This window comes from Durio zibethinus, chromosome 25, assembly GCF_047325235.1.
Source record: "Durio zibethinus cultivar Kanyao isolate XHJ-2024 chromosome 25, ASM4732523v1, whole genome shotgun sequence".
In the NCBI taxonomy this organism is placed as follows: Eukaryota; Viridiplantae; Streptophyta; class Magnoliopsida; order Malvales; family Malvaceae; genus Durio; species Durio zibethinus.
The window spans coordinates 4,916,995-4,928,167 of NC_143186.1; the positions used below are offsets into that span (position 1 = coordinate 4,916,995).

At 34.1% G+C, this 11,173-nt stretch overlaps 1 protein-coding gene and 1 long non-coding RNA gene across 3 annotated transcripts; one reads left to right on the forward strand and one right to left on the reverse strand.

Annotated features, from left to right (window-relative positions):
* RH36 (RNA helicase 36) lies at nt 1-5,898 on the reverse strand. 2 transcript variants are annotated; one of them, XM_022861859.2, is made up of 6 exons: nt 4,839-5,898; nt 3,801-4,123; nt 1,926-2,129; nt 1,762-1,843; nt 970-1,068; nt 1-435 (listed from the first exon to the last, which is right to left on the reverse strand). In XM_022861859.2, exons 1-6 carry the CDS (start codon nt 5,454-5,456, stop codon nt 265-267), a joined length of 1,497 nt encoding a protein of 498 aa, XP_022717594.1. In that variant the 5' UTR covers nt 5,457-5,898; the 3' UTR covers nt 1-264. The 2 variants fall into 2 exon arrangements, 1 of the variants encoding a protein (XP_022717594.1); XR_016333694.1 differs by having other exon boundaries at nt 296-435; nt 1,676-1,843; nt 4,839-5,582.
* Nucleotides 5,899-6,311: 413 nt separating this feature from the next.
* On the forward strand, nt 6,312-11,058 carry LOC111276083 (uncharacterized). The gene is made up of 7 exons (XR_016333695.1): nt 6,312-6,666; nt 7,243-7,564; nt 8,558-8,740; nt 8,961-9,073; nt 9,986-10,081; nt 10,483-10,622; nt 10,833-11,058. It is a non-coding gene; the product is annotated as an uncharacterized LOC111276083 (long non-coding RNA).
* Nucleotides 11,059-11,173: the final 115 nt, after the last annotated feature.

Consider the following 11,173-nt stretch of genomic DNA (forward strand, 5'->3'; position numbering starts at 1 on the left):
TTTAGCCCAAAAGAAATTTGTTAACTTATTTTATTTATTTTCCTTTAAAAAGATTTTCTTTAATAGATGAGACATAATAATACAAAAAAAAATTCCACTAGGAATTTATATTCGACAAGTATTCTAAAGAACAAAAGGGGTTTTTCATGACAGGGACGATGGATATATTAAAAAAAAAAAATCACTTTCCACTGCATTCAAGTTTACAGAATCGAGTGCAGATGGTGAGGGTTGCGTTGAGAATATATAAGATTTCTATCAGTATCACCGATCACTATTTTTTGCAGATTTATCACGCTTTCTCTTTTTACTCCTTTTCTTCAATAATCCTTTGTCTGCTAGTGTCTTGAGTTTGTGCTTTTTACGTTCTTTCACTTTCTCCTCAAAGCCATCATCCATCATCTTCATTGTTGCAACACGTTTAGCCTTACATACCTGCCAATTTGATACTAACTCGCATAAGCTACTGAACAACTGTGTTGTTTAAGTTGAATCATATTAACACCAGACACTACTATGTCGAATACAAACTCTAGAAATGCCAAATTCGAAAGCGAGAAAACAGCACAAGTTATTAGTCCTTTAAATTCAGATTATATGTGCTACATTTGCTTCCTCTTCCTTAGCACATATTCATATGTAGGTAGTAGAGTTAATGAGTTAAAAGGCAGACCTAATAGCATCAATATGTGGAGCAGAGGCATCATTCCACACAAGCAGAATTATTTTATTCCTCTCAAGATAATTCAGTGGGACAAGCTCTGATTCCTAAAACAATAACACAACACCCTAAGGCATACTATTGCACAGTTTTAACAGGATTTACCAGTTCTAAGAGCATTAGGTGCAGATGCATATGCAGTTCGCACAGCCAATTATTCCAAGGTTGAGAGTTGTCAGTTGTCTAAATGAATAGCTCCAAAATTTAAGTATAAAAACTACCTAAAAGAAGAATCTAACAGATCATACCTTTGTGAAGTCAGACAGGACTTCATTCTCTTTGCATTCAAATTTTTCCAACTGTTTCCCCAATTCAGCTTCTATTTCATGAACAAGATCCACATCATTCTGCACATTACAACTCTAGTAAGCAAATCAAGCAAATGCAAAACTAGAAACCTCATACTTCTAAATGCCTCTCTATTAGATCAGAAAAATAGAAGACATTCCATAAACCATGTTACATACTTTATACACAGAGAAATGAATTGGCATGGAGGGTGGTGATAGAGAAGAAAGGAGGCGACAGACACTTTTTTCTCAGTAAGTTTTCAACCGGAGAGTAAGAGAAAGAGGGGAGAAAAAAAGGGTTTATTTATACGCAGGTTCTAATTTTGAATCAATTTCTGTTAAGTTGCTTCCTTATCTGCCGACAAACATATGTTAAATAGAAATTCTGCAGTGACCACATACAGAGCAAATGTTGGAATACACGTATGGATATCAGCTATTGATTATGTTATAGATGTGACAATCCTCTTTAAGGCATAAAACACATGCAAAGGAGCGTACTAGTCCTTCAGTGCATTGTATATGTAAAAGGAATCACTAATCTAAGGTCTTTACAATTTTGAAGGCAAACAGGTGAATTCCTAACAAGCAAGGAATGGAATAGTCAAGTCACTAGAAAATTCTCATTTCTAAAGTTTGTATTCTTTAAAATTTACAGAAGAACCTTTCTAAGCTGGTCTTCAGGGTCCGGTAGCACTCCGAAAGCATGAAAAATGCCAGTTTCAATGTCAAGCACAACTTCAGACTAACCTCAGTAATAAAGCTCACAGCCAATCCTCCTCTGCCAGCCCTAGCAGTTCGCCCCACACGGTGAACATAATCTCTAGGATACCTGAAAGGTGGCAGCTAAATATTAGTTTGACAGCAAACTTTAGAGAAACTAACAATTAAGCAAAATCCTTAATGAATAGGACCTTGGAAGATCATAATTTATGACAAGATCAACAGCAGGAATGTCTAAACCACGACTAGCAACATCAGTAGCGAGCAGTATAGAAACTCGTCCAGATTTAAAATGCTGCACCGCAGACAGTCTTAGAGCCTGTGATTTTAATGAATGCAAAGCTGCAGCCTCCACTTCAAGCTCTTCTAGTAATAAACTTAAAAGATGACAATCTCTGGTCCCATATTTTAAAGAATAAGAGGAAAATGTCAAAATAAAAATATATACAAAAATAAATATTTATTGTAATAAGAAAGCAAACCTACCCTACAAAACCTGCCAGGAAAAAGCATGTCTTGCAGGATCGAATTGATAAAATGGTAAAAAGAACATAACCATACCAATTGTTGCAAAAATTCAGGAAAATAACATAAAAAAGGCCAAAATGTCCATGCCAAAGATTCTATACCTAAGTAAGATGCAGAACAGGGCAATGAAAGAGATAGAAAATAGAGAGAAACAGACTACAAACCAACAAGAAGCAAAAGTGTACCAGAATTGGGAGACAGGTCAGAGAAATGTGAGTGAAAGAAAAGAACAAGGTAAAGGTCTTCTCAATTCATTAATCCCTATAACCTACTGAGATAGAAAAGAGCCTTGAGCTCAACACCAGTAAGAAATACTGATAGGATAGCTTCACTTTCTTTCCCGAACTCCATCTTGAAGTTATGATGAAAAGATAAAATGAATAATTAGAGAAAGGATAGTATCATATTTCGCACTCATCTTTAATGTCTACTTGATCCTTCCAAGAAATTGCCTACCTAACCACTGAAACATTTGCAATCCTCCAAAAACTTGGACTTAATGTTTGTTTAGTTTTCCTGATCATTTGAAAAACAGTTCTGTTTTTAACATGGAGGTTATATTACATTATAACAGTACTTTGAAGTTTGAACATTATGTTCTATCTCCTAGTTTTCCTACTACTAAGACCATGACTGTTATTAAGGTTTCGGATGGTGAGTTTAGCTCTTCTTAAAGCAGTTTGTAACTCTACCTTGTCCAATGGAAAGGTTTTAGGTAATCCATTTTCAGAGCAGTATGCATGCTAGTACAAAATCTAATTCTTTGATAGCAAGTTTATTTAACTGGAGGGAGAATAATTTTCTCTCCCCCATTCTGCACTAGAGCAGGATCATGAGTTCATGACACAGCTCAAAGTTAGAAAGTTTCTATTTGTATGTAACCACAACAATGATATAACTCCTCAAATTTTTAATTCCTAGATTAGGGGCTTATCACGGCCATGTGTAGTCTTCTCATAGTACTGGTTAATCATTGATTTTTGTTTAGAGTCATAAAATTAGCACACAAAGTTTTTCAGTAATTTCACAATACAACGAAGGTGTGTCCAGGAGCCTTACTGTGGTAAACTTTAATATATCTCATCCTAATTACATCTATCAATGCTTCCAAAGTTCTCTAGCATCACAGTATATAGTTTCCCCAACTGCATTCATTAACGATGAAACCGCTGAAAATCAAGCTTTACTCCAATTATTATTTATTTTAAACTCTCACCACTGGTTGAAATTAATTTTCACAAGATACTGCATGGTATATCAGAAGGAGAGAGGAAAAGGAGGGGTAGGAAGATCAAAGAACCAGGAAATTATAGACAAATGAAAATGAAGGTTGACTTCAAATAATTTCTGACAAAGATACTATCTACAAAAAGGAACACAACTAATGTAACATCTACTAGTTGGAATGTTGTACCCAACTTGAACCAAAATAGAAGCTATTAGCATGATGAGAAAAAAAGAAAAAAAAAATACTGATTCTCAAAATAAAATAAATAAATAAATAAAATAATCAGAGCATAACTCCAAAGGTTTGATACCTGCATCTTGAGACAAATATAATGGCTGAGCGGATATTCATATCTTCCATTTTAGACAAAATGTGTACAAGATAAGCATCCTTCACAGTTTTTGGGATAAAAATATATTGTTCCTTAAGCGTTTCAACTGTCCTGAAGCCTTCATAAGCCTCATAGAAGTATGCCTTGTTGGCAGAAAGCTCAAGCAGTGTTTGCAGGTCACCAGTCATTGTTGCAGAAAATAACAAAGTTTGCCGATTTTTTGGCAAGCATTGGAAAACCACCCTTAGTTCCTCCTCAAAGCCAGCATCCAAAACTCTATCTGCTTCGTCCAAAACTAAAAACTAAAACAAAATAATAACAATAATCACAAGGAATATGCAAATGAGGAACAATTTAAAAAAGAGTTTATTTATTTATTTATTTATCACGGAGGGTTTAAAAAAGGCATGTAGTAAGACATACGATCTCAACAATCTTATCCTGCTTTGCTAACTCATGCATGGCTATCAAGGGTAGGTCGAAGGAAGTATCCTGTTCCAATCACTCTATGTGACAATTCACTAACAATTTTACTCCCAATAAATTTATCACAATTTCCTCCTGAAAATAATCAAAATTTCCAGTCAACTAATAATAAGCAATGAATACAAAATAATTTAGATTCAATCACAAACTTAAGAAACATTGAGTAGACAACCTTCTATATTCCTTAATCCCATCATATAACCAGGCATCTTATCCTCAGATTTTTGAATAGCAAACAAAGTGTTCAAAATCATTTTATAGAAAATTAACTACAAATGGAAATTTTTATTAAACCCAACATCTTAATTTTTCCTAGATTTTAACAATTATAACACTAACTGGATAAACTTGAAAGATAGAAACATATACATAGTCAATTAGTTTAAATGTTTCATCCCTCATTCCCAAATTTATCAGTGTCATTTTGAAATCATCATACTGCATATTCATACACTAGAGAACAACAGTAATCAATCTGCACGCTATGACCTTATGAAAAAATAACAAATAAAAAGGAAGATGGGGATTTACCTTAGTTCTTTGAAAGACTTTAGGAATATCAGGATTCTCTTCCAGCAAAACCTTAACTCTTCCAGGGGTAGCCACAACCACATGTGGCCTCGAAACCAAGGCTTTCGCCTGCGTAATCATATCCATTCCACCCACGACCACCGAACACCTCAAATGCAAACAAGACCCCAATGCTCTAAACTGCTCAGCCAACTGAAAAGCAAGCTCTCTCGTCGGGGTGATCACCAGCGCAAAAACCCCATATGGATCCTCCGCTAAACGGTGCAATATTGGTAGAGCAAACGCCGCCGTTTTGCCGCTTCCTGTCTGGGCAATCCCCAGCACGTCACGACCGGCAAGTATTTTGGGTATGCAGTGGGTTTGGACCGGCGTGGGCTTTCGCATTCCGAGTTCTTTGCATGTTTGGATTGCCCATTCGCCTAGGCCCAGCTCGGAGAAAGCAGCGGTGGTGGCGGCTGAAGAGTAGGAAAACTTTTCGATTTGGGAAGCTTGGGGATTAGGGTTTTGAGAGGGTTTAGGGGTTGTATTGGGTTTGGTTTTGCGGGGTCTGGAGAAAAGAGGAAAGTTTTTGTCAATTAGAGTTGGAGATTTTTCTTCTCCTTGTCCTTCTTGATCCATGATAACTTCAATTTTTTTTTTTTTTTTGTTTGAGACAGAGAATGATCGGTTCAATGTTTGGTTGAAGCGAAAGTGAGAGAAACCTCTGAGAATTTGAAATACTAGGTTTATCCTGTTGCAGGTATAGAAAGTAAAACGAACACAAATTTTGATGCAGCAGCAAAACGATGTCGTATGGGGCGCTGGTTTTCTCTTATGAGGAAAATGACCAAAAAAAAAAAAAGGCTATTTTTAATAAAGAATGAAACAACAATTTCTGTTGGGTTTCGGCGTCACAATTTTCTAGGGTAGAGAAAGAATTTTTAAGTGGGGTTTGGTTTGCATATTTTAAGATTTGAAGGGGAAAAATAAGCCCGTGCGGTTATTCTTTGGCTTAGGAGAAAACAACATGTTTTAGAAAATAAAAATAAATAAATAAATTGATTTATGTGAATTGATTCATAATCGTAGCGAAAACACTTCTAGAGCTTAAGATTACGTTTTTAATTTGGAAAACGTAGTCTACTGACCAACCCGAATGTTGCTTTTTTTTTTTATTTTTTTTGGCCATTTAAAATTTCTTTTAAGCAAATGAAAGACAGCAAAACAATTGTCTTACCAGCTCTTACCTAACCCTTTCAAAACTTTCACGTGACCTTTACACTTTACGCAATCTATTCATTTTGCTTTCTCAATCTTCATTTTTGTCTTCATTGCTGGTAACATTGTGGAAGACCAACACATCCCAATTATCTCCCACGAATTCCAACCTCAAGCTCAATTTCTCCAGGTCTGCGATTCAATATTTCTTCTGTTTCTGTTGATGGGTGGTTATATTTGAGGCTTTTGAAAAATGGGACATTGTCTTATTACACTTACTGAAATTATATACCCAAATTCACAACCATCTAGGCATTATTCTTATTTTGAAAAGTCAAACGTGAACAACGCCCTTCTGGGAGGATCTAACAAGAGGGCGATAGAGGCCGATAATGGGGAGGGGGGGGGGGGGGGGGGGACGTCCGTGACAGAGGAGGAGGCGGAGGAAATCTTCGCGATCCTCAGGAAGATGCACATGGAGGTAAATTATTTCAAGAAGGCTAACGGCGATATCGGCAACTTAACGCAACTGGGAAGGTGGAGTCCCTGAATTTGGAAGGGAACATTGATCAGGTAAACGGCGACAAGAAGAAGAAGGAAAACGTGGGTTTGGACTTGAATGCTGATCCGGGTATGGGTCTGAACCCGTTTTAATTAGCCATTTTCCGTTTCTTTTCCAAGTGATAATCTAACTGATTATTATTATTAATATTATTATTTTCTTTTAAAACTTGGAAGATTCTTGGTCTCTTATTTATTCTAACTTTAATGCTATTTAATTATAATTTATAAAATTATTGTATAGCTTTAGTTGCTACTCTCAACAATTTTCCTTTTGCACTTCAAATTTGTTTAATTAGTGTTTTCTCATTCAAAATATTATGATTAAATAACCAAAACACTTTAAAACTTTTATTACGGTGCAAAACATAGTGGAAACTACTTTCAATGATAACGATAGGATTATTACACTTTTTATCTCGCAGATAATTTTGTTATATTGAAAGAGAAATTACTGAAAATTTGATTAAGACTCGGTGTTAGATTATTTTGTTTAGTTTGTACTCTGTTGGAAGAATATCCCTTTTCTTTTGGAACATTTGTTTTGTTTAGCATACTCTTTTACTCAATATGCAGTTGTTTATTTGTTTATCTGTTTGTAATCTACAATTCTGTTTTTCTCTGATTCCATTTTATGCTATGTCAGCTGCGCAAGGACCCAACCGGTATTTAACAGTGAAAAGTAATGGAGGATTGAATGAAATGCGCATTGGTGTATGTTTGCGAATATCTATTTCTTTCGTTCAAAATGTTCTCATCTCCTTTCCTTCCCTCAATTCATCTTGGCGTTTTCCAGGAAAAAAAACAAAAGACTTCCTTTTTTATTAAACATAAGGGACAATATATGTCCTGTTTTGAAAAAACCCATTACGAAAGCCCAAAAAAAAGTTTGTTTTGCAATGAATCAAGTGGGAGGAAAACAAAAAAATAATTTGGGATTTGAAATATGGTATGAAGCATTTGAGCTGGTAAGTTTATCTAATCATCTTCTTCTTTGTCATTCATGTTGTTGCTTATATTTTTTATTATGTTGTGCTTTATTAAACTCATGCATTTTGAGCATGTTAGTTTACTATTTGGACTATATGGAATGCCACGTTTCTCCAAAAGCATGCGATCAATTTTTTTTGTCACCCTAGATACCTTTTATATGATAATTTTATGCTCGCCTTTTCTCAGAAGCTAGGAAATTTTGCATTGCATTCCCTAGATCTTACTCTCGAGGATTAAATTTTGGTAAGTTTTTATAATTTTTCAATTTATTACTTTCCCAATTTAAAGTTAGGATTTTAGTTTGTTATAAACTTATAAAGAAGCATTTGCGTTGTTTGATTTCGAGTAGAATGATTGGGATAGCAAAGCATAAGCTTAAGAATTACTTAAAATATATAAAGAAAGAACATAAGAAAGAGGCTTTGGAAAATTGGCATAATAAGATCATTTCCATTTCAACATAGGAATCTCCTTCATTTGTGGGTACTGAAGAGAAAATCTCCTTTGGTGACTTTTGTAGTATTTAACATGCATTATATGTAAGTTATCTATACTTTATTTTAAATTCTTGTTGCTTGGCCATCCTTTGCAAAATTCACTATCTATACTTTCAAAAGAGAATTTCAGGATTCATAGCTTTTTCATTTTATTTGGCCATATTTATTGAGGTTAGTTTTTTTTTATGCTAGATGGCTGGAAACTTTATACATATAAAAGCTTCATGCATTTAAGCTTAATGCATTTCGTATATAAATGATGAGATTTTTAGTAATGCAAGCATTCTGATGGTTTTTCAGCCACCCAATGTTAGTACTTCCTTTTGAGGCTAAATTCTTGAAACGGATAGGAGTTTAGAATTTATGAATGTGCTTTGTGATTGTCCCATGTTGTAGTCCTCCTTTACCATTGATACTTTCCAATTTCCATGTTTTATTTTGATTTGTTAACTGCATTTGTGTATCATGCAGCATTGGAGACACCTTTGTGAATGCAAATCCAAGAAACTTCGTTTTATCTATCCTCATACTCTATCAAAGTTTGCTGATTTAGTTTGCATAATGGATAGACATGCTTCAAAGGAGATACCACAACGTGATTGTTTACAAAGGAATATCTCATGTTCTAACAAATTGCCTGCTTTCAAAAAGAAGGTTTAATCATTTTCTTTTGGATATTTGTTCAAGAGTCGTTCCATTTTATTTAACAATGAGTTTGGTTATACAATGTGTTTTTCATTCAATTATAAAGTAACATGAACGGGGAATTGCTTTAATTTGAATATTAAGCAATGATTTGATAAATTTGTTGATTTAATTTACAATGGTTCAGGGTTATGATTGACTCCATATCATTTTATTTTTACTTATGCAGTTTATCAATGACAAACTCTGATGCCTTTTGAACTCTTATGCATTTCCTTTTGACATTTTATTCTGACATATATCAATTGTCTCTTATTTAACTTGGCTCGCGCCCTGAAAAAGGTAAAGTGTTCTCAAACATTTAACTTATTTTCTTACAATAGTTTGTTGCATATATAACCAAACAAAAGCTTGTTAGTACATCTAGGTAATTGTTTAAGATAAATCCATAATTTTTCCTTTTAATAGTTTGAGAAGTATTGCTAAGTTAACTTTTATTACTTTATGTGTTCAGTTTTTGAATAATTGATCAATTAGAATTGCCTCCAATGTATGTATGTTGAACTTTTAGAGACAATATAAATTTACCATAATCCATTAATGATTTTTTTCTGCTTAAGGATTGTTTCATTTGCCTTTCATAATAATTTTTTATTGATCCGATGATATAGAATGGTACCAAAATCTTTTGCTACTCTTATTTCCACATAAAAATAGGGAAAGAAGGAACACATGTTTGGTTTTAATGGCTCCCTTGCATTGACAACTTTCTTGATTATATTTTTTGTTTATTAGAAAGCTTAAGAGATTTCTTATTATGACCCACGGGGATTGAGAATATACTGCAGTTAATTCATGGTAGTATAAAGGCTATAACTTTTGGGTGAGAAGTCAACATCTTTTCTGTGAAATTTTTTTGACACTATTTTTGATACTTTTCTTTACTTTGAAGGTAACTCATGTATATGTTTTGCTTCTTACAAGAAAAAAAATAGAAGTTTTAAGTGTTAGATACATGTGAATGTTAGGGATTGCATCAGTGGCACTTTGCATAGACCATTGCCATGCTGCAGAATTAATAAGTAATGATGCTTGGTTCAAAATTGTAGTTTTGTTAGAGAGAAGTGCATTTTTATCATGATATGCATGTAGAATATGTATTATAAATCTTTATCATTCCTTTTTATTCTCATTTTGAGTTAAGAAGCCAGAATGATGTATCTAACTTTGTTATGTTTAAACTGTTCCTAAAAGGGTTAGATTTCCTCTTCTCTATCCAATGGAATAAAAGTCATTCCTCCAACTCATGATGCACATACAACATGGTTTAGGGCAAAGTTTATTAGCAATGTAAGTTACTTTTACTACATCAATGAACATGTTTGGTGTATAAAAATATGAGAAAATTTGAAATTTAACTTGACATATAAAAGATGTTGAAGTTCATTGCCATGATGACTTATTCTTCTATGACAATAGAAAAAAAAATCATGAATCTGCCATTGATTACAGGGTCATCTAAAATGATGAGGGCAATTTTCAAGTTCAACTCAATTATCTTTGGCCTTATCTACGACAACATTTTGAACCTTTAGCAATTATTTTTCTTTTCCTGAATTTATTTGAGATTTTGTTCTTATAAGCGAACTAATATTTTCATATTATGGGAATTAGGCTTTCAAAAGCACCTTTCGTTTATATGCTCTGTAAAAGTCTTAGATAAATGCACTTGTTCTTACCCACACCTGCAGTTATGGATACTGATTCCGTTGGCACCATGGAGCACTCAAGTATCTCAAAAAGAGTGGACATGGAAGGAACTCACTGGGGGTGGATTAATTTTGAACATTACGCAGCTGCGTGTTATCAAATACCTGTCTCTGCAGCCAAGGTTCGTCCATAATTTTCTTCCTGCGATGGATATTTTTAGTCTCGAGTTACTCTTATTTGCAGTGTTTTCAATCTGTTAGGCAGCTGTTGATTCCATTACTAGAAACTTGGCACTTGATTACATTTTCTCTTCTCGACATTGTTTTTCCTACTTTAGTAATTTACTGAGAAAATTTTGAGCTCTTAATCCATGTATATGTGAATTTTGAAGGTTGGAGGACTTTGGTTGAGCCAGCCGACAAGAGATGTAGAGACAAAGCTCTTGTAGTTCCAACCACCCTGATGGAATGATCATCTAAGTGGTTCAACATATAGATGAAACTATAGTTTCATATCTTAACATTTCGCCCTTCAACAACTACTACAAGTAATCAATTCACCAGACAAAAACTGCTTTACCAAGCCATTTAATAAAGTCTTCTCATGCTTTCATGACATAGGAAAAAGCTTCTTCTCAATTCTGAGGAATCTTTAAATCACGTTTCAGCTGTTCCTTTAACCTAGTCAATGCTTTAGTTTGAACATCGTCACAGTAATCTAAAGCATTGTTGA

Excerpts from the sequence above, each read along its gene's own strand:
- RH36 (XM_022861859.2), bottom strand. The coding sequence starts at position 5,456 with ATGGATCAAGAAGGACAAGGAGAAGAAAAATCTCCAACTCTAATTGAC. Across the intron at positions 1,844-1,925 it reads ATAAATTATGATCTTCCAAG|GTATCCTAGAGATTATGTTC; the intron begins GTCCTATTCATT and ends GCCACCTTTCAG. Across the intron at positions 436-969 it reads TCCTGTCTGACTTCACAAAG|GTATGTAAGGCTAAACGTGT; the intron begins GTATGATCTGTT and ends TCAAATTGGCAG.